The sequence below is a fragment of the Rhineura floridana genome, chromosome 3 (assembly GCF_030035675.1).
Source record: "Rhineura floridana isolate rRhiFlo1 chromosome 3, rRhiFlo1.hap2, whole genome shotgun sequence".
Lineage (NCBI taxonomy): Eukaryota > Metazoa > Chordata > Lepidosauria > Squamata > Rhineuridae > Rhineura > Rhineura floridana.
Window position 1 is genome coordinate 111,533,559 of NC_084482.1, and position 24,339 is coordinate 111,557,897.

At 41.4% G+C, this 24,339-nt stretch overlaps 1 protein-coding gene across 4 annotated transcripts in view; it reads right to left on the reverse strand.

Annotated features, from left to right (window-relative positions):
- Positions 1-24,339, reverse strand: part of CAMK2A (calcium/calmodulin dependent protein kinase II alpha) — a 204,394-nt gene that overhangs the window by 50,573 nt on the left and 129,482 nt on the right. For 3 of the 4 annotated variants that reach the window (XM_061617364.1, XM_061617361.1, XM_061617363.1), the window contains exons 4-7: positions 18,085-18,139; positions 16,406-16,471; positions 11,854-11,926; positions 4,805-4,907 (exon numbers count right to left, since the gene is read on the reverse strand). In XM_061617364.1, coding sequence (XP_061473348.1) covers positions 4,805-4,907; positions 11,854-11,926; positions 16,406-16,471; positions 18,085-18,139 — 297 coding nt within the window. Of the gene's footprint in view, positions 1-4,804; positions 4,908-11,853; positions 11,927-13,231; positions 13,253-16,405; positions 16,472-18,084; positions 18,140-24,339 lie in introns of those variants that run through there. The other variant, XM_061617365.1, reaches the window with a different exon arrangement.

Genomic DNA, 24,339 nt, shown 5'->3' on the forward strand with positions numbered 1-24,339 from the left:
AAACTTCTGAGGGTGGTAGAACTACCAAGAGGGCCCCTTTTGCTCCCTGTAATGGCTCTCCCGCCTGTCACTTCTAGTTTGTCCCTCATAAAATAGGCTGGTAGTTCATGTAGATTAGTGTTTTCTGCTCTGATTAACTGAAGCTCTAAAGCAAGGATCTTTTCCAGCCTTGTTATCTGACATCCTTTTGGGGCCTTCTGCATGCAATGGTTTGTGTTGTGCTACTGAGTTATGCCCCGTCTCCTAACAAATTATGTCTGCAAAATGTATTTATGGCTTGAGAAATTATAAATGGACTCCCTTATCAGCCTGCATCTACAGCTCAAAAATACAATAGCAAAATAAGTTATGACGACCTAATTAAATTGCATTTATAGCTGCAAGTTACCATGAGTTAATTAAACCAAATCTAGTACACAAGGAGACTTAATGAAATGCCTAAACAAATCTAAAAAAATGCCATTAACAAGGTGAAAAAAACTCAAGAAAGAACTAATATGCCTTAACTAAACATATTAGCTACCATAACTCAGCTAAGTCAGAGAGCTCTACTTAATCTAAATCAGGGTGGGTGACATTTTCAAACCTGAAGGCTACACCTTTGAATAACTGGATCTAAAAATGCTTTGTATGTTTCAGCTACACAAAATCCTCACATGTTGTGTAATGACAACAAACCACAAACGGTGCATGTCTGCAGGCTATCTTGCTTCTGTCTAATATGCATTGATTATGGTACATTTTATTTATTTATTTATCAACTTTGTGTCCCGCTCTTCCTCCCAAAGGAGCCCAGGGCAGCATTATCCCAATTAGAAGTGCAACAATCCTGTGCCACATTTCGATTATCAAATCTAGGCTTAATAAGCTGAGATATGCATGAGCTTCATTTACCCACATGCAGTCCCTTCACTCCTGCTTCACTCCTCCCATCATCCATGCAGGGAAACAAGCCATGAAACCGCAGTCAATTTCCTTTATATCAGAAATATAAAACTATAGTTAACAGCCAGAATATGAAGCCATGGTTTAAAGTTGGCTTCCAAATTGTTGGCTTTTATGGAAACCATATAGTTTCTCACTTCTGGAATAATGCCTGACTTCCACGTTTGTTTTGTTGGCAAAAAAACAAATCATGGTTAAGCTGCTGTACAGGGTTCACATGTAATACTAAGCCATGGTTCATTAAACCCTATCGCTTCACATCATGTGTGACCCAGGCCACAAGGAAGTTAATGGGAAACCTATTAACATAACCATCATCCAAGTCTATACTCCAACGGCAAATGCAGAAGAAGAAGAATTGGAGAGATTTTATGCAGAAGTACAGGAAGAAATTGATCACGCACCAAAACAAGATGTGCTGATAATCATGGGGGACTGGAATGCAAAAGTTGGGAACAGAGAAGAACTAGACATTGTGGGAAAATGGGACTTAGGAGATAGAAATGAAGCAGGAGAAAGGCTTATTGAAGCCAATAATTTGTTTCTTGCAAACACATTTTTTGAGCAGCCGAAAAGATGATTGTACATGTGTACATCACCAAATGGTCAATATAGGAACCAAACTGATTATATAATTGGTAGCAGAAGATGGAGAAGTTCCATACTTTCTGCAAAAACAAGACCAACAGCAGACTGCGGTACAAATCATGAAGTGGTAATATTGAAAATCAGAGTAAAGCTAAAGAACAGCAAAGCAATCATAATGCCAAAATACAATTTAAGTGCATTTAAAAGATACAATTTAAAGAACATCCCAGAAGAATATAAAGATCAAATAAGGAACAGATTTGAGGCTTTAAACTTAATTGATAGAGAACCAAAAGAACTATGGATTGAAGTCAGAGACATTATCAGGGAAGAAAGCAAAAAGACAATACCTCTAGTTAAAAAGAGAGAAAGACCTCAATGGATGACTGAAGAAACTCTTAAAATGGTTAAAGAGAAAAGGAAAGGAAAAGGAAAAGGAGAGAGAAACATGGTTAGAACCCAACATGCAACTATACGTAGGGATAAAGAGAACTATTACAATAGTTATTGTATAGAAATAGAAGAGGATAATAAAAAAGGTAGAAAAAATGGAAATGGACTGCCTTCAAGTCAATCCCAACTTATGGAGACCCTATGAATAGGGTTTTCATGGTAAGCGGTATTCAGAAGTGGTTTACCATTGCCTTCCTCTGAGGCTGAGAGACAGTGACTGGCCCAAGGTCACCCAGTGAGTTTCATGGCTGTTGGGGATTTGAACCCTGGTCTCCCAGGTTGTAGTCCAACACTCTAACCACTACACCAACAAGAGCCCTATTCCAAAAGATTAAAGCAGTTAAAGGGAAATTCAAACCAAGAGTAGGGATGTTGAATAATCAAAAGGGGAACACACTGACTGACCAAGATAAAATAAAAGGAATATGGAAGCAATACCCTGAAGAACTCTATACAAGAGATGCAAGGATGACAGATTCATTCACAGAGGAACTGTATGATGAAGAACCAGAAATTTTAGAATGTGAGATGAAAGCTGCTCTTAAAATACTGGGAAGAAACAAATCACCAGGAATAGATGGCATACCAATAGAGTTGCTACAAGTTACTGAGACTGAATCTGTCCAAATTGTGACAAAAATTTGTCAACAAATATGAAAAAGAAAACAATGGCCCACAGACTGGGAGTGTTCAATATACATCCCAATTCCAAAGAAAGGGAATCCCCAGGAATGAGTAATTATCAAACCATTGCCTTAATATCCCATGCTAATAAAATAATGCTCAAGATTCTACAACAAAGGCTTTTACCATATATGAAGCGAGAAATGCCAGATGTCCAAGCTGGATTTAGAAAGGGAAGAGGTACCAGAGATCATATCGCAAACATACATTGGATAATGGAACGGACCAAGGAATTTCAGAAGGAAATCACCCTGTACTTCATAGATTACAGCAAAGCCTTTGATTGTGTAGATCATGAAAAGCTATGGAATGCTTTAAAAGAAATGGGGGTGCCACAGCATCTGATTGTCCTGATACGCAACCTATACTCTGGACAAGATGCTACTGTAAGGACAGAATACGGAGAAACCGATTGGTTCCCCATCAGAAAGGGGTGACACAGGGGTGTATTTTATCACCCTATATGTTTAATCTATATGCAGAACATATCGTACGGAAAGCAGGATTGGACCAAGATGAAGGAGATGTGAAAACTGAGGGGAGAAATATCAATAATTTAAAATATGCAGATGATACCATACTACTAGCAGAAACCAGTAATGATTTTAAACAAATGCTGATGAAAAGCTAAAGAGGAAAGCACAAAAGTAGGACTACAGCTGAACATCAAGAAGACTAAAGTAATGACAACAGAAGATTTATGTAACTTTGAAGTTGACAATGAGCACATTGAACTTGTCAAGGATTATCAATACCTTGGCACAGTCATTAACCAAAATGGTGACAATAAGAAATCAGAAGGCTACGACTGGGCAGCGCAGCTATGAGAGAACTAGAAAAGGTCTTCAAATGCAAAGATGTATCACTGAACACTATGTATGGATGTGAAAGTTGGACAGTGAAAAAAGCGGATAAGAAAACAACAACTGAAATGTGGTGTTGGAGAAGAGCTTTGCGCATACCATGGACTGCAAAAAAAGACAGATAATTGGGTGTTAGAACAAATTAAACCAGAACTATCACTAGAAGCTAAAATGATGAAACTGAGATTATCGTACTTTGGACACATAATGAGAAGACCTGATTCACTAGAAAAGATAATAATGCTGGGGAAAACAGAAGGGAATAGAAAAAGAGGAAGATCAAACAAGACATGGATTGATTCCATAAAGAAAGCCACAGACCTGAATTTACAAGATCCGAACAGGGAGGTTTATAACAAATGCTATTGGAGACTACTGATTCAGAGGGTCGCTATAAGTCATAATCGACTTCAAGGCACATAATACACACACACCTGGCTTGTTTGCCCATTTGTGTAAAGCAAGGAGCAAAGATGCTTTGTGCAGATGTATGAAACTCATTCACATCTGGTTGTCTGAATGTGGCCTATGTGTTATATGATTATGGACAACCTGGATATGTATGTATTGTTTGGTCATCCTTAACTCTTATCTGAATGGGCAATTGTGCTACTTTGAATCTTTCTCTCTTCTGCATGTTCTACATTAGTTTGGACAACAGAGATTATCTGGTCTCATCTAGCCGAGTTGCAGGATCATGCAGTTATATAGCTTTCCAGATCCTTAAAGGCAAGCAACACAAATCAGGTGTACCTTTGATGTGATCCAAACCAGAGTCACTCATAGCAGACATATAACACAGACCACACGTAAAGCAAGGGTGACTAACTTATGGTCTTCCAGTCTCATGTTGCTGGACTACAACTCCCAGCATCTGTGACCATTGGCTATACTGGCTGGAATGCATGTGAGTTGTAGTCCAGCAACATTTGAAGGAGCACAGTAGGTTAGCCATCCCTGGCGAGAGGCTAGAAATGTGTGTGTGTGGGGGGGGAGGTGTTAGCTCTAAAATATTCACACAATATCTGGGTTTTTGTTTTGTTGTTCTTTTGAAGCCAGCAATCATTGTAATACTCCTATTCTGCAGGAGAATAATTATCATGCACATAGGTTCACAATTTGTAACGCTTATGCAACAGAAGCACAGAGAGTTCTTGGCTTAGATTCCTAACATGCTGAAAATATTCAAAGCAATTGTGTCCCCCTGTTTGTTACATGAGCAAATCTAGAACCACGGAAATGTAACTATTTCCTAGCTTTTCCCCACTCACCAAACCAAGCCTGCTGCTCCCCTTCCACTTCAATGGCAAGGCCAAAGTCAGCCAATTTAACAGCAGCTCCCTTCAGTTTCGATGCCAGCAGGAGGTTCTCTGGCTATAGGAGGAATAGGACAGAGAATTTAAAAAACACAGAGAGAGAAACCAAAAGAATCAAAAAGAGAACACCCCAATAGCATTTTTGTGTGATTTAGACACAGAGTCTGATTGAAATAAGGAACTGGGGTAGGATGGGGGCCTTCCACAGCTGGTGCTTAAGCCAGGGTAACATTCTGATGGTGGACTCTCTTGGGGTGGGCGATGTGTATGTATGTGTGTTTTGGAACTTTGGTATATTCAAGCAGTAAACCAAAAGGTGTGCATGTCACATGACACATGTGTACAACCTGTCCATACCCCCACACCCTCACAGCAGAAATGGCAATACCTTGCACACACAGGAAGGCAGTATATACAACATGCTTTCCCCCCAAAACTGCTTCCTGAACTTCCATTTGCACACTCAACTTTTGAATATCAAACCAAGGATTCTCCAATGTGAATGAAAACAAAAATAGAATGGTCTGATGTCTCCAAACTGGGTAAATGGGCAACAAAATAGAAACTGTAGTTTGATGTAAGTGTAAAGTGATGCACACTGGAGGGGGGGAACCCCTTCACTTCACTGATGGTTACATGCTACTTCCAGGATCAGAAGCAGTATCCCTCTGAATACTAATTGCAGTGAAACCACCACAGGAAAGATCTATGTCCCCACATCCTGTTTACAGGCTTTCCATAGTCATCTGGTTAACACTGTGGGAAACAGGATGCTGACCTATATTGGTCTAATCCAGCAATGCTCTTCTTATGTTATGTATGGAGAGGGAATAAATGTTTCTTGTTTGTCCTGCTACCATTGGTTTGTTTTTATTTAGTGGACCTGTTTTTCTGTCCACTATTATTGGTTAGTTATTCCTTAGTTAAACACTGGAGCATTTTGTTGAAATGAAGAGCAGATAGAGTGATGTGGTGGATGTAAGGAGATTGTTAAGGGATTATGTATGTGGGAATTGTGTGTTTAGATTAGTTTTGTGCAATGTGAATGTTAGCTTGAATTATGCTGGCAATTGTATTCTAGGTTTTTGTAGCATTTATGGCATTTTAATGATAACACATTTATGTTGCATTTTGATGTTATCTTGTTATAATTTGATGCTTTGTATATGAATTGTTTTGTGGGTCTTAATTGCTTTTTTTGTCCGTATTATTTGTAAATATTTATTTAATCATGTTACCTAAAATGTGAATTGTTATGATGAGCAACAGCATATCCAACTAAATCATTGCATGCACAAAACAACTTCCATCAGCCCATCAGCCTTCTCTCATCAATTGGGAAACTTTACGCTAGGTATCTGAAAAGCAGGCTCTTAGCTTGGATGGAAGAAAATAGCATAATTGGTGAGGAACAGATGGGTTTAAAGCCAGTTGTTCAACATTAGACCATTGTTGTGTTTTAGCCCGTTTAGCTGAGAAATTTACTTCAGTTCCTGGTGGCAAACTTTTTGCTGCCTTTACTGATCTTAAGTCCGCTTTTGATCTGGTTTCAAGAGATCTCCTATGGGTTAAATTACAGAATAGCAGTATGCACAAGCATTACTATTTCTCATCAAATCCTTATACAATCAGACCTCCAGCCAAGTTAGATGTGGGGGGCAGGGTCAAATTACTAATTCAATCCTTGTTACTAAGGGGGTAAGACAAGGTTGTATTTTGGGCCCTTTTCTTTTTAATCTATTTTTAAATGATTTAGCCCCATTCTTCATGAGAGCCAGTGCGGTGTAGTGGTTAAGGGGCTGGACTAGGACCTGGGAGACCAGGGTTCAAATCCCCACGCAGCCATGAAGCTCCCTGGGTGACCTTGGGCCAGTCACTGCCTCTCAGCCTCAGAGGAAGGCAATGGTAAACCCCCTCTGAATACCGCTTACCATGAAAACCTTATTCATAGGGTCTCCATAAGTCGGGATCGACTTGAAGGCAGTCCATTTCCATTTCTTCATAATGTTGATTCTCATGCTCCCAAATTGTCTGTTAAAATATCATTGCTTTTGTATTCTGATGATGCTGTATTGTTATCCTTGTCCAGAACAGGGTTAAATCGGTTATTATCTGCTTTTGGCACCTACTGATCTAATAATAATCTGATTGTTAATTACTGTAAATCCAAAGTTTTAGTGTTTTCTAAAGCTCATACACAATACAAATGGATTTTAAACAGTAATGTAATTGAGCAAGTTTCCCATATGAAATACTTAGGGATTCAAATGCAAAGTTCTGGTTTCTGGTCTCAACAACATAGGCAGGCAATTGATTCTGCAAATTTTAGTCAGCAGCTTATCCTAAGATTCTTTTTATGCAATGTGGTCAATACATTCCCTCTGCTATTCAAACTTACAAAGCAAAGACTCTCGCCCAGCTCGCTTATGGCATACTAATTTGGATCCTGGGCTTTAATTCTCAAATGGAAAGAGTCCAGTCTGTATTTCTTAGGAAATTACTGGGTCTCCCTCCCTGTGTGGGCAATGCTGCCATCTATTTGGAAGTAGGCATTCAATCAGTTTCCTGTAAAGTTTGGATTAATGCCCTAAAGTGGTGGTTACGCCTACATTTCCTAGCAGCTCCTGGGAGCTGTCTTTCCTTACTGCTCTCGGACTCCTTTGTGAGCTGTTGGATGTGTGAGATGGAGAAGAAAATAACTAAGTTGGGATTTTCCCCTGAAGTGCTGTGTAATTACGGGCTTAAGAAGGCCCAGATTTCTGTCGCACAAACAGTAATGGACTTAGACTTGCAGTATTTGAAAATTGCTGCTAATAAATCCTGCTCGCCCATTATTCTATAATAATTTTAACAACTATGGAATTATTGCAGCTTCATACTTGTATTCACTGACAATTCCAAAGTACAGGAGAGCATTTATTCTTGCCCGTTTCAATGTATTGCCATCGGCACTGTTAAAAGGACAATTTAAGAAAATTCCAGTCAGCAAACGGACTTGTCCTTGTGGAGCTGGTGTAGTGGAAACTGTTCAACATGTTTTACTGTCATGTAATTTGTACAGTGATTGCAGAAAGAAGAAAATTTCCCCTTTATTAACAGTTTTGCCTAGTGGTATTTCTGCAAATTTTGTATTGTTCTGTTTAAGGGATGTTTCACCCTCTGTTACTGAAAGTGTTCCAAAGTCCTTTTTTATCACAATGCAAATTAGGAAAAATGCTGCCATTCCTCTGACCAACAAACTACTTAATCTGTATTTATTTGGTTTGCAATAATTACCAGTAGTTGTGTTCTATATGTATTTTAATTGTTAATGGTTTTTAAATTTTTGTGGCTTTTAAAACCAATTTTAATCTTCTGCTCTGTGACCGTAATAAATGATTCATTCATTCAACTCCCACTTGCACAATGAAATTCCCCCTCTCCTGAGGGTTTCCCCCAACCCTCCAGAGCAGCTGTGAAGTCATGGCGGGGGCATGGGGAAGGAGTGAGCATTCCACTGGGCTAAGTGTGTGCAATTATTTAATAGGGATACAACCCATTGTTTGATTTTGAATATGAAATTTGTATTGCATTTCTTATATTGATTCCTTTGACAGGATTTATGTTGAAATATAAAGCAGTATATAAATAAATTAAATAAAAATGTTTGTTTAAATTATCCACTGCTGCTAAGAGGGGCATGAATGGGCTGCTTGCATCAGCAACCTGCTTGTTTGTGCTAATCAACAAATGCCAGGAATCCTGGCTTTTTGTGACATACAAATGTGGCCACTGTGTGAGAAAAGCCAGGGAAGCTTACTCTTTCTCTTCATGCTCAACCAGATGTAGAGCATTTCATAGACAGAATAATCACAGAATGCATGTTTAAGAAACATGTGAAGTCTTCTGAGGACAATTCAAGACTCCGTGCCTATTTCTCTTAACCTGGCTTTACCTCTTGATAGGCTAATTATCTGATATATTGGAAACTTCTTCCCCCTTAACAAAAGAGCATTGAGGCCTAGCCATGTTTATTCAGAAGTAAGCTCTACTAAGTTCAATGTAACTTAAGACCCATTAAGGTTTACTGGGCACTACGTTCCAATGAACTCCAAAGGACTTACTTCTGATGAAATAAATGAGTTTACGATTGTTCCATGAGCATACAGAGGATTAGAGCCGTAGATCCTGGAAAGCTGCTCTAGGAAACTATGAAGTTATGCCCCTTGGCAACTGAATGGGAGCTTTTTCAAAAAACATTTTAAACATTTTAAAATTGCCCTGCGAATGTCCATCAGCACATATCAAGAACAAGTGATACCAGCCGAGATGTAGAGCATCTTCATGTTTAGGTAGCTAGATTGGGCAGATATTTTTGACATCCAGTAGCATACTAACAGGGTTGTCAGCTCCACCACAGGGCCTATGGTTACCTACAGCACTGATTAAAGAAACATGGATCAGGTTTTCTTCTCTACTGAGCTGCCTGACTCCCCAATCACATTTAGCAACCATGTTATTTGTGCATCTGTTATAGAGAATTATAGTCAAGTTACACTCTTACAGTTGTAATAACCAGCAAGGAAGCATCTGGCTGGCTCAGTAATCCCAAGAGAAACTGCAAAAAAGTCCCTTTGTGCCTTATTGATTCCCAGGTACCAACTACTTGTAGTTTTCTTTTCTTCTTCTTTAATGAGACACAAAACAGGCTGTGGTTGTTCTAACTCTTTCTGCTGGGGTCCAAATCAGAAAAATGCTCATTTGAACAGGGAGGTGGAATGTTAAGGTTGCATATGGCTCAACTGGCCAGGTTTTGCCCAGATTCTGGCCAGGCCACATCGTGCTCATTTGTCACATTTGCTGGCCCTGATTCCTAGGTTTCATTATTATAGATAGTTTGTAGCCATTTTAGAACAAGAGATGTGAAACAAAATGAGCAGGCAGTACTCTGCCCAATCCTTTTGTGATCACTTTCTGTTATTGGCTGTTATAGACAACAACAGAAGATACAGCCAGGTCAATGGAAGCAGAAATATCCGAGAGACAGTAAAATTTTAGAATCACAACAAGAAGTTCATAGTTCCTTTTGAAGCTATTTTTTCTCTCCCAGGCAGATATAAGAACTGACCACAGAAAACAACAGAATTTTAGCATGCCTGTGACTAGGCAGCAGTGTGCCCCTGCACCAACCAAAAGTTAGCAGCAAATACAAGAATGTATGTTATTTCTTACTAGGGTCTTATTTCATGCGGAAAAAATGGAAGGAGACTTAATTTTTTTTAAAAAAATTAAATTGCCTTGCCAACACAGTGCCCATCAGTCCGTCATTCCCATATTGCAAGTTGGAAGGGGGAGCTGTGGCTGAGAAAGAGATTCTCAACCTATGCCCCGGGAGACCAGGCTTTAGTTTCCCACTCAGCCATGAAGCTCTCTGGGTGACCTTAGGACAGCTTAAGATGTCACAGGATTGTTGTGAGGATAAAAGGGGAGATGGCTGGGAGAACTAGGTATGCCACTTTCAGCTCCTTGGGGTATAAATGTAATCATAAAACAATGTAGTTCACAGTTAATATTGTACATTAAAAGCTGGGCTGAGGCTTTTTGGGGTTCATGTCAAAAATCCCCCAATACAGAACACCCCTGAGGTTGCAACAAAAGTCAGTCCAGTTCTGTTGCCTCCTCTGACCCACTCCCAGCCCAAATCCAGTACTCGACTGTATGCAGAAACCTTCTGTTCCATTGACTCGAATGCAGAGGAGTTATTGTTTTTTAAAAATACATTTTCTACACGGAAGGATCTCTTTAAAAAAAACAGATTAGGACATGTGGCCATATGGGAGCTTCCTGCACTTCTAATGATGGTGCTTTATCAGCAAAGCAGCAGTGGAAAAAAGGTACCTTGATAGGTTGTGTTTGTGTATTCTCTCTCTGGTCCACTGCACCACCTGCACTGACATGTGATTCTCATGTCTGACATTTGAGCTACTGGGGATATGCACAGGCCCAACACAGATTACTGAAACAAAGCATAGGGCACAACACTGTATATGTGCTCCTATAATCCCTGCAGGATCACTTGCAAAGGAACTTAGTAGACAGTGTTTGCATGGTTGCAAGACACAGGAAACCACCTTATATCAGGCCAAGCGATTTGTCCATTTTGCTCAGTATTATTTTGGGAGAGGGTCTCCAAGACGTCAGGCAAAGTCTTTCTCATCACCTGCTGCCTGAAATCCTTGTAACGGGAGATGGTGGGGATTGTTCCTGGGATCTTCTGCATGCTCTAATTCCTGAGCTATAACATCTCCCCTAAGAATCATGGCTTCCCCTGAAGGATTCTGGGAAATGCAATTTTGTGAATCTGTTGAGAATTTTCTCTTTAGAGGTCCCAGGTCCCTATACTCTCACAAAAAATAACTCCCAGGATTCCTTTTGGAGAGGAAATGACTACTAAACCGTTTAGGGTTGTAGTGTATATGCCCTTAGTCCATCAAGGCCAAGTGCTCACCTTTGACCCATAACACCCATAGCTTGAAGCACACTTGGGTGCACTTACTTTTTACAACTGGCTTTATTAGAAACTCATTGGGAACTGGAGGTGGCCACCTGTACCATTTCAGGCTGAGGTGGGTGTTCACATGACTGAATGTTCCTTTGTAGTATGTATGTATGCATAAATAAATAAATAAATACCTCCATAAAGAAAACTAGATGTCAGTGGGAAGAATATTAATCTAGCCCTCTCCATGATTTGCTAGTTTTCTATGTGCAGATGTATATTTATTTATTTTTCTTTGGAGTAGCATTCAATCCCGCAAGCCCCCCAAATCCAGTATGAAGTTTGGACAGCTTAGACAGGTTTACCACATCAGTGAAAACTAGGTGCCAGTGACATATGAATCTACAATCTTCAACCATAACCATTAGCCATTCTACCTCTATCAAAGATATGCTGTAATCAACCACAGCAGGAGTTGGCTGCAGAAGGATACACTTTCAATCTTACAGTTTTATAATTTTTTTACCTTTAAATCCCGGTGTACCACACCCATCTGGTGGCAATGTAAGACAGCTTCCAGGATCTGCTGAATGCAGTGGCTAGAGAGAGGAAACATGGTCACATTACCATGGTAGGCTTTGGGAGATCGCTTGAGGTAGTGTTTCCCAGGAGTCCTGTTTTCTATTGCTATCCGTTTGCCGTTTCCTATCTTCTCATCCCCCTTTCCTGGTAACAGCCATGAAGAATGGCTCAATGTCTTTCTCCACGGAGTCTGGTTTACTTGCAGAATGGAAAATAAAATAAGAATCCTAATCTGATTTCCAGTGAAACTCTCCCTTCTCAAATAAGATTTCCCTTATGTAAGAAAAAAAGAAAAACAAAGCCAGTTGGTTCCTTTATGAGCTTGCAGGATTGCTGAAGCTAATGAGCAAAAATAACATGACCAGTTTCTCATAGAAATTATGACAGTAGATGGGGTGGCAAGAGCTTAATCACTTTTCTCATGTTGGTAGGTCTCACTATGACAGCTTGGTGAGGCATACACATCATGTTGCAGGCATGTGGAAAACAGAAATCGAAGGCCCAGGTGCCAGAACAGCTGTCTACAAAATGAAATGACTCTGTTTACATTTTTGGCAGATGCTAATAAAGCAATTGGTTACAATGTTCTGGGCATAACAGGAAACTCAATAAAGCTGTTTGCTAAGCACATTAAACTGATACTCTAATATGCCTGATAATCTTAATCCAGCAAGTATGTTTGAGGCTGCAATTCTATGTGTGCTTACTCAGAAGTAAGTCTAATTGAAGTTGGGGCAACCTACTTCCAAGTAAACATGCATAGGATTGGGCTGCATGTTTTTAATCTGATGGAGTGGAACCTTCATTTTACAACTAGATGAACTACTTGTCCCACAAAGCCTAAGAACCACACTCCGCCCCAGCCCATTGTGAATATTCAAATTAAAACCTGACAAATTTAGCTTGCTTTGAAAATTAAGGATGTTTCCAGATGACCTGTTTATTGAGCATTCATCCTGATTCATTTGCAGGGAGATTATATGACATTGGCTATTTGATGAGCAGGTTCATTCACATTTGCAGGGAGATTCGATGTTGCGTTAAAGAAGGTGTTATCTTACTCAAGGAAGCTCAGACATGGATTGTTTTCTTCTTGATTGGTTTCCCTTTATTAAATATATGAACGGTCCTGGGTAACAGAGGCAGCAGGCAGAGCCTCACACACTTTCTTTCATACATGCATCATACACACACACAACACACATCTACATATATACACTAAGCTACACATACATACTCCCACACACATACAGCACACGCTAACTATACACATACACTTGCAAGCATATGCACACCATACATGCATACAGCTGAGCACAGACCTGAAGGAGCAGCTCTCTTTTCTTCACTGCTGAGTAACGAGTGCAGAGATCATCAGCAGGGGAGATTAGAACCTCCCTCCCCATGACTCCTCTTTCCTGATCAGGAAGCAGTAGCTCCTCCTGGCACAGCCAGTTTGCCTTGCTTTGCTTTCACCACGAAAGTTACTGAAGGCAAATGAAGGAGTGCCAGGGAAAGAGAGGAAGGCACTGCAGTTGCAGCATCTGTTTCTGTTATCATTGTCGATACCAAGGAGGCAATTTGACCAAGATTAGAGTGAGACAGGAAGATGGAGGTAGACACTGCAGCTCCGGTGTCTGTTTTTGTGGCTGCTGCAACCCCCATTGAAAATGTCAAGAAGCAGGCAGCAGGGCCAAGAGGCTGTTAGGCTTGTTGAGAAGGTTTCATGGGCCAAATCCAGCCTGTAGGCCACCTGGCTTAGAGTCACATGGCATCAGATATTGTGCATGCATTGTGTATGGTGGGCACCTATACCCTGGGATAGCTTCACCCCAGAAACAAGGCACGTATTAATGCTATTACACTTTTGGTGCATGCTGAAGAGCTTTTTTATTTACCTTGCCTTTACTGGTCCTTGATGCCTGTCATTTGGGTCTTAATTTTATTTGGACTAATGACTGTATTTGCATTTTAATTTTATTTTATATTGTATTTGTAGAGCAATATCTATGTATGTATATATTTGTATAAACCTATACCAGTGCAAAGGCTGAGGTCCAAAGAAGAACTAGAGAACTTAAGAACGCTTGGTGGATAAAGAAAGCTCAAGAAATCCAGCACTTTGCAGATGCTCATGATGCACGGGACTTTTTTAATGCCACAAAGGCCATCTATGGACTAACAAATTATGGTACAAATCCCTTACGTTCAATGGATGGTAGCAAACTTCTTAAGGATAAAGAGTCTATTGCACTGCGCTGGAAAGAGCATTACCACGACCTCCTCAATCGTAACTCTGTTATGGCTGATGAAGTTTTCTCGCAAATTCCACAACAACAAACTAGAGACAACTTTGCAGTATCCCCTAATTTGGATGAAGTCAGTAAAGCCATCAATCAAATGAAGAACAACAAAGCTAGTGGACTTGATGGGATTCCTGCTGAAGTCTTTAAAGAAGGTGGGGCTGAATTTACACAACAACTTCATAAGCTCATCAAAAAAATCTGGATGATGGAGGAGATCCCGGAAGACTTTAGGGATGCCATAATTATCACCCTTTTTAAGAAGGGTGATAGAACAGATTGCAGGAACTATCAAGGTATCTCTTTTCTTGCTACCGCAGGTAAAATCCTTGTGAAGATCCTCGCAAATTGCCTCCTGCCGATCTCAGAGGATGTCCTCCCCAAATCTCAAAATGGTTTCCGCCCTTCCAGGGGGACAGTGGACATGATCTTCACTGCACAACAGCTTCAAGAAAAATGCCGGGAGCGGAATCGACCTTTATATATGGCGTTTATTCATCTGACTAAGGCCTGTGACACTGTGAATCGAACCGCTCTGTGGACCATCATTCTGAAAACTGGATGCCCTGATATATTTGTGAATATTTTGCGACTCCTTCATGACAACATGACAGCAACAATTTTGGACAACAATGGCTTTCAGAGCGATCCATTCAGAGTCGGATCAGGCGTAAAACAGGGATGCATCATTACTCCTACCTTATTTGCTATCTTCATTGCTATAATTCTACACCTTATTGAGGGGAAACTTCCTACTGGTGTGGAAATCGTATATCGAACAGATGGAAAGCTTTTAAATCTCAGTAGGCTGAAAGCAAAAAGTAAGGTAATGTCAACCTCTGTTGTAGAACTTCAATATGCCAATGATAATGTAGTCTCCGCACATTCAGAGGAAGATCTTCAAACTATCCTAAATGTCTTTGCAGAAGCATATGGAAAGCTTGGGCTCTCACTTATTAAAACAACCAAAGTGCTTCATCAACAGGTGCGAACTAGCCCCTCTGTAGCACCATCAATCCAGCTTAATGGTGTGATGTTGGAGAACGTTGATCACTTCCCCTATCTTGGCAGCCATCTCTCTGTAAAAGCTGACATCGATGCTGAAATTCAACATCGTCTGAGCTCTGTGAGTGCCGCATTCTCCCGAATAAAGCGTAGAGTGTTCGAGGATTGGGATATTCGCAGGGAGACCAAAATGCTTATTTACAAAGCCATTGTACTACCGACCTTACTGTATGCCTGTGAAACATGGACCATTTATAAACGCCACTCCCAGCTTCTTGAAAGATTCCACCGACGCTGCCTCCGGAAAATTCTGCAAATTACTTGGGAAGACAGAAGGACTAATGTTAGCGGAAGAAGCAAAGACTACCAGTGTTGAAACAATGATCCTTCAACATCAACTTCGCTGGATCGGCCACGTTGTTCGAATGCCTAATCACCATCTTCCAAAGCAGCTACTTTACTCCCAACTTAAGGATGGAAAATGGAATATCGGTGGACAGCAAAAGAGGGTTAAAGATGTTCTCAAAGCGAATCTAAAAAAATGTAACATGAACATCGAGAACTGGGAAGTCTTGGCCCGTGAACGTCCCAAATGGAGGTCGGCTATTATCAAAGGTGCTGTGGACTTTGAAGACGCATGAATACAGGGCAAACGGGACAAATGAGGTAAACGGAAGGCACGTCAAACAAACCCTCATCGCGACCATCTTCCATCTGGAACCCTATGTCTTCACTGTGGGAGGCTGTGTGGATCCAGAATTGACCTCCACAGTCACTATTAAAGACCTTATCTTGGAAGACAATCTTACTCAGCCATGAGTGATCGCCACTGACAATGACTATGGGTCTTAATTTTATTTGGACTACTGATTATATTTGCATTTTAATTTTATTTTATACTTTATTTGTAGAGCAATATCTATGTATGTATATATTTGTGGGTTTTTTGAACACTGCCTGCTTGCATGATGGGCAACATATAAATATTTAAAAGAAATAAATTCCAGAAGCAAAACAAAAAATCTCTTGCAGTAGGAGCTCATAATATAGCTCCAACAGAAGAACCCAACACAGAAATGCATTCATGTAAAAAGATTAGAAGGCAGATTCTCAGACTTGTGGTCTGCCAGCATCAGAGACTAAATAACGTAGTTTTGCCTGGGCATGCTGTTAGCTTCCCATACCCACCTGGCATCTGCTTCACTATAGTATTCTCTAGCAACGATGTCCTCAAACAGTTCTCCACCCGTCACCCTGTGAAGAAATTAAAGAGGAATCAGTCCCAGCTCTGGAATCCCCTTTACTGCAAATACATAGCATTGGCACTAGAGTGTTTGTGCTGTGTTTTGTAAGGGATGTATGAGGTATTGCCTTAATCTTTGTTTTGAGGTCATTTTTTGTAGGGAAACATTATACAAGAATCTGTCAGGAAGTCCTTGATCTAGTTGACATGGGTTGAATTGTAGCATCATCAACTTGCTCTCCTGCCCTCCCCCCTTCAAAAACTCCTACTTTGTATCTTAAACTGCTTCATCTCAGATCTTATATGGAACAGGTGTACTATTGCATTGTCATGTGTTGCTGCAACACTTTACCTGCAACACTGCACTTGTGCAGTGCCTCTAATATCTCCTTAGTGGTATTGCCAGGTCTGAGAGGATCATGAACAAGGTACCCTCCAGGGGCCCCTGCACCATCCTTGCTGCTCTCCCCATCTCCAGTGGAGAGGGGCTGTGGCTTCTCCTCCCACTATGCAGCTGTGTGTTGTGGTAAAACACAGCAAGCAGGCAGCAAGCAGCTTTCTTCCTTGGAATAGCAGCAGAGGTTGGTGTCATCAGTTGCAGGCAGCAGCGGCAGTGGGTTGAAAGTGGAACCACCATCACCCCCCGCTGATGGAAGAATGGGACTCTGGATTTTTACCTCAAGGTCTGTAAGTAGCAGTGCACCTATCAGGGTTCCTGCCCCATTCAACGAACTGTAGGATTGCGATTCTGGAGGAAATTAGAGTGGACTGTCGTCATTTTTTCATTGAAATCTTAAAATCTTGGTCTGTCTAGGTCATATTCCAACCATGCAGAGCAGTCATCTCCTCCCAAGCAAACTTGCCAGCCTCACTACTTCCTTGCCAGTCTAATCAAAAGCCTTCTTGGAATTCTACTACAGCATTTCCACTGTGATCTGGCTCACTGGATAGGAAGGAAGAAGTTGGATGCCAGATTCCTCTGTCTCAAAGGAGTAACAAAGACTGCAGTGCCAGGCAGGATCTCTTAAAGGACGTAGAGAACAGAGCATCAGCAGCTGGTCCTCCAGAGACTCCACCTAAAATATGTTAATTGCCTCTCTAAGAAGCTTGAAGGGCTGATCTGCATAAAAAGCAATGCTAATTCTGTTAAAGCTGGATGCTGCAAAATGCTGAGTAAAATCTAAGCTGCTCTGCTTCCTAACAAATTTGGACACAAACTACCCAACAGTGATAGGGCAACAACAAAAGCTGGAGACAGATGATAATGTTTAAAGAAGTTGAAGGTTGTTGGGCAGAGTAGTGTACAATACTCTTAATTTGTAGTGTATCACATACTAATTAATTGTATTTTGTCATGTGGGTTTTGCAGGTTTTTGACTCATTACAAAATATCTGCTTGTCTCAAGATGGTTGAGGGACAGAAAATGTGTGCACATAGCATGTTTAACAATGGCTCCATCATACCACATTTGACTTTGGGGAGGGTGAAGAGGGGAGAAGTAGTCCAGATGTAGGTGTTTGTGTGTGTGGTGTGTATGTTGCAGTCAAAATGGTAGTGCCCTTCCTGGTAAATCATATACTTGATGTGCATATGAGGATTTCTGAATTTCCCACCATTACTTACAGGTCAAATATCAGATAGTGGTGTGCCTCCTCTGATATGCTGTCATGGAGTCTCACTGCAGAGACAAAATGGATCAGGTTACCAGGGAAGAACAAACTTCATATCCAGAGATAAATCTACGGGTCCTTCACCTCAGTCATTAGCGCTGAAATGCTACATTTGTACAATAAAGTTTGCAAGTGTGTGAAGTGGAATCACACTTAGCCTCATCTATATTTATGTATTTACTTATATGTATCGCCTTCCTTTCCTCCACCATCAAGCTCAAGGCGACATACATGTGGTTCCCAGGTGATCACCAATTCAGGCACTTACTAGACCCCGTTCTCCTTAACATCATCCTCATATGCCTTCAGACCATGTCCTAGAACCCTTCCCAGTCATGCCATATATTTAAAATGTCCAAATGTTGAAAAGAGGTAAACCAGCTGCTTCCTAGAGTGTACATACCCATGCAAAGGATCCTCTGATCACAAAAGTTGCCTTTACAGACCTTGGCAAAAATGGCAGTATTTTTTGCAGAAGATATTAATAGCTACAGACCATCAAGTAACAAACAATGGTTTGGATATTACACAGAAAAGGGAGAAAATAAACTGTATTTCAATTAACTCAGGGCCAATTCATGTGATCCATTGTGTATGTACCCAGATTCATGTGATCCATTGTGTGGATTGAATGGATTTGCATTCCAGCTGAGGATGTGGTAAAATGTTCATTTGTTTATTTCATCATGTGCCTGGATCATTTGTCAGACTTGTACAGGCATACCCCGCATTAACGTACGCAATGGGTCCAGAGCGAGTACGTAAACCGAAAATGTACTTAAAGTGAAGCACTGCTTTTTTTTTCACTTAAACACAGTTAGGCCTAGTACGTATTCACTTAGGCCTAGGCTAATCACAGAGCTAATCATGCTAATGTAAACTGACCCCACGAAAACTTAATCCTCTCTTCCTTCGCTAAGCTCTGGCTGCTACTCCAAGTGAGGATAGGGGGGAGGGAGAAAACGGAGGGGGAGAAGCGAATGGCAACTTGGATTCTTTTCCTTGCTTTGTTTTGTTTTGGGTTTTTTTTAAAAAAGAAATATTTCGCTGGTGCTTCTACAGCAAAAAAGAAAAAGGGGAGTGAATCGCCCCCCGCCATTACGAGCTCCGTTTCTTCCTCCTCCGTTGTGTTGAGTGGCTAGGAGAGAGGTAGGGTCTCTCTCTCTCTCTCTTTTTCCTTTTTTTTCTTTTTGGGCAATAGGCGGCGTCTCTCTTTGCAAACCAATGACACAAACCCACATGGACCAGCCTCGCCCCCTACGTTGATCGGGCGGTGGCATCATGCCGTTAAGTGTCTGTTCTTGCAAAGGGAGCATACGGAAACAGGGGAATGGTTTATGGAAAATATGTCCGTACTCGCGAGTGTCCGTAAAGTGAATGTCCGTATAGCGGGGTACACCCGTACTGTTAAGCCAAGTACACCCCCCCTCAGTTCATAGATGGCCGACTGAACATCTGGGCATGTGATGAAATGATCAGGCAGCTTTGCCTGTTGCTCTGCTGCAGCCACTCCACACATCTCATCCATGTTCAGGGAAACGACAGATGCTTTGGGATCGGTGTGGCCCATGCGTACTAGCTTTTTGCCGCATCCATGTAATATAATTGTCATCAAAATGCCAGTCTGTATTTTTTATCTATTTAATCCAGATTTGCCCTTTCTGGAGAAATTCATTTTTTCTGCTAGAGACTTGTTTGTCAGTATTACAGTATTAACCTCCCCCAACACCCTTTACCTCTGGCTCCTAAAGTGCAGATTAAATGGCAGCATCTCACTTTGAATATTAACTTCCCTGAGGCATTAGGCCAGCCATTGTTAGGAGACAATGCAAAGCTAGGTGGGTTATTAGTCAGCCTAGCTTGGAAATTAAGGTTTATATACTTATAAGAATCAAACTGAAATTCTAAGCAATCTAAACAACTGAAATCTACCAGACTTCCATTTAGATGCACTTTAGGATCAGAGTGAAAGTTGAATAATATCCCTTCCATGAAACTCTTCAAGGAAAAAAATCTGCACCCTTTCAGATGTTTTAGATACTCAAGGCACACATTTTGGACTAGTTGGCCAAGAAGGTTCTTTCCACCACGCAGGGTTCTGCACTTAGAACCCAACAGCTAATAACAGTCAGTGGATGCCCCTATACAAGCAACAGCAACCTCTATATACTGCAGCTTCCTTCCCACTACTCTCCATGCCTAATTTCGTCTCCATATCATATCCCAAAGGTTGCTGTCAATTGCTTGGCTGGGTAACACAAAGGCTGTCCTGTAAAGACAGCATTCTGGCAGATAGGGCAGGGTTTTTCCAGCAGTTTGGCTTGATCATGAAATTCCCTGTGCCTTTTTCCCTCCTTGTGTGTGTGTACTACCTTCAAGTCAATTCCGACTTATGGCGACCCTATGAATAGGGTTTTCATGGTAACAGGTATTCAGAGGTGGTTTACCATTGCCTCCGTCTGAGGCTGAGAGGCAGTGACTGGCCCAAGGTCACCCAGGGAGCTTCATGGCTGTCAAATTATCCTGGCATCTTCTAAGGATAGCTTCCATGTCTGAGGTAACACTCCCATTCCATCATCCACAACTCAAGGAAAAAGACCAGGAGAGGAATGAGAAACATGCTGTAGCAGCCTTGACATTCTCTTTGAAAGGCTTCATACACGCACTTTTCTTTAATGAAAAGAATTTTGCCAGCTGGAAGCCGAGGATGAGGGCTTTGCTGATAACAGAGGATTTATGGGACGTGATTGAGGAAAAAACCCCGGCGGTACCGACCGCGGCCTGGAAGCGTCGAGACCAGAGGGCGCAGGCGTTTATAATCTTGGCTCTATCGGATTCTCAACTGATGTGTGTGAGAGATGAGCCGTCGGCTAAACAGACGTGGGACGCGTTGCAGGAATTGTCCCAGGAATGGCAGCGGAGGCAGGAGGCGCTGAGAGCCCAGCCGGTGGAAGCTGTCAGAAGCAAGGAGGAGAAATGTGCCGAACCGGAGCAGGCTGCCGAAAGCAGACAGGAAAACAAGCGGGAGCAGCAGCGGCTGAAGTCTTGTTTTGCCAGTGGGGCCCGTGGGCATCTCCGTAAAGATTGTGCAATCAAGCGAAACTCCAGGGACGGAGGCTAGAAGCAGGGAAGTGTGAACTTTGTTTGTAAACAGAAGTCTAAAGACTTGGAACAAATTAACTTTATTGTCGACAGCGGAGCAAGCCATATATTAATCAAAGACAGGAGTCTGTTTTACACGTCTACAGATGAGCAGGACTTTGTTTTACTTGCTGATGGATCACGGAAATCCGTAAAAGCACGTGGTCTGGTGAAATTTGACAAGCTTGGCATAATGACAAACTGTTTGTTTGTTCCGGACTTGGCTCATAATATTTTATCAGTGGGCAAACTGGTGAGTTGTAATTATTCAATTTTGTTCCACAAATACCAATGTTTTGTAATGAGGGGAGATCAAGTGTGTTTGCAGAGAAGCCTTAATGATTCACTGTTTATAATGTCCATGGGTGTGAAGTGTGCTGATGCCTTGAGTTCAATGGGGCGGAAAGGGAATGACGGTCAGGGCTGTAAACAGACAGCCGTAAAAGGCATGCCGTCGGTATTCACTGCCCAGATGGAGGAAGTTCACAGAGAACTAGAAGAGCCAGCATCATTTCAAGCAATCAGGCTGATGCCTGAGGCAGAGCAGCACAAATGGCAGCAGGCCATGCAGGAAGAATTAGAAGCCATGCAAAAGAATGGCACATGGACATTAGTAAAGTTACCCATGGGTAAAAAGGCCATAGGTTGCAGATGGGTGTTTAAGAAGAAGAAAGCAAGTTCCGGGGAAGTACAGAGGTACAGGGCACGTTTGGTTGCCAAGGGATTCACCCAGCAGCATGGGACAGATTATGATGCTGTTTTCGCCCCGGTTGTGAAACATGAGTCCATTCGTGTGCTGCTGAAGCTGGCAGCGATGCAGAACATGAGTGTAAATCACTACGATATAGGGACGGCATTCCTACATGGTGATTTAAGAGAGGAGATATATATGGAACTGCCCCCAGGTTCTGTGTCAAAGGAAGGGTTCGTGTGTAAACTGCATAAATCAATATATGGACTGCGGCAAAGTGCACGCTGCTGGAATAAGAAATTGTACAGAGTGTTGCATGGAATGGGATTCCAAAGATGCAAGGCAGATCCATGTGTGTATATAAAGAGACAGGGGAAGAAAACCACGTTCTGTGCAGTTTACGTTGATGACATCATGTATTTTTATCATGAGCAGCAAGAGGAACAAGAATTTAATGAGCAACTGGGCAGGCAGGTGGACACAAAGAATTTGGGGCCTGTCAAACACTATTTAGGCACGGATATTGTGCGTGCAGAAGATGGAAGCATAACATTGAGTCAGAAAAGTAAAATAAATCAGATCATAGAAGAATGCAACATGACAGAATGCAATGTTGTGAAGACTCCAATGGTTGTGGCTTTCCAACAGAATGTGCAGGAGACGCCTTGTACAGATCCTGAGAAGTACAGGCGCATAATAGGGAAATTGCAATATTTGGTGAAGGTATCTCGCCCAGACATATGTAATGCAGTCAGTATTTTAAGCCGGAAGGTAGAGCATCCTTCAGAGGCTGACTGGCAAGGGATTAAAAGGATAGTGCGTTATCTGAAAGGCACGAAGACAAAGGGTCTGGTTTTGTCAGGAGCAAAGACAGGAGGTCTTGAATGTTTTGTGGATGCAGATCATGCAGGGGAGCTGAGCAGTCGTAAGTCAACCTCTGGCATAGTTGTGATGTGGCACGGGTCATGCATTGACTGGAGCAGCAAGAAACAAAATGTGGTTGCAACATCAAGTGCAGAAGCCGAGTATGTGGCCCTGTCACAGGCCTGTAATGAGCTACAGTGGTTCGCAATGCTCATGCAGGAGATAGGCATTGATATGCAATTTCCGATTACTGTATATGAAGACAATCAGACCTGCATTAAGATAGCCACATCAGAAGCTCATACCAAGAGAACAAAACATATTAGTGTCAGATACTTTCACGTAAGGGATTGTGTGCAGCAGGGGTTTGTTAACCTAACATTTTGTGACACTAACAACATGGTGGCTGACATAATGACCAAGCCTTTGTGTGAGGAGAAATTTGGCAAACTGGTGACAAGGCTTGGAATGAACCAAAGTTTGATTGAATAAAGTTTTAGCTAAATGTACAGAGATGTTCTGAAATGTACTGCAATGTACTGAGATGTAATTTTGAACTATACTGAACTGAAAATGTATGACTGTATGACTATGTATTATGGAGATGTATTTCATGTGTATTTTGCAGCCTTAATGGAAAAAAGGGAGGCTGTTGGGCTGGTGACCAGTAGGCATTACTGTCTCTAGTAGTTTTCCATGAAGCCTGCAAGTGTGAAGACGTAACTGTGGTTAAGGGGGAGTTATGTCTATGTCCTGTCTGGGAACGGACTGCCAGGGCCGTTGCTATGGTAGCCATCTGATAGCGACTGGGAAAGTTCTAACAGAGTCTGTGTGTTGTTCTTTTTCTGAATTATGCCTCTGAGCTGAGAGGCTGTGTTTTGTGTTTAGCTATGGAGAGAGATGTACCAGAAGGGGGGGGTGACTGAAGAATCTCTACATGTATTTACTCTTAAGCCTCTGGCCTTAATGTCTTTCAATAAAGACTCTTAACATGCTTTGAAGAAGTTTCTTGCTCAACTTAACTCCAACGTAATGTATGCTGTTTCACACAACAACGCACACAAGCCAACAGAATGTAGGATGCAGAGGAAATAAATTACCAACACCAGCAAGATAGGAAGGTGGGACAGAGATAAAGAATAAAAATCCACCCTCCTGCTGCTCTGGCAAAGAGCTTTTTCTGAGACACTTTATACTTCCCCTTGCAACATCCCAACTTTGTCGTCTTGCAAGTTTGACATGACATTTCTTTTTCAAAGTTATCATAAAAATATCACAACCTTTATTAAAATGTTGCTGTCTAGTTTTGATTTGCACTGAATGTGCTGTGAGATTTATTATGGTATTTTCATTCAAAATTATTACATCATTTCTTCAGAGATTGATGAGTTTTGCTATCCTTGACTGGATTGTTTTTTATTTCCCCCTTTGTGGATTTGAAGATTTGAAACATGGCCATTACCTATCTACTTGTTTTATTTTTCATCTTTGGCTTCTGCATTTTGCTGCTAA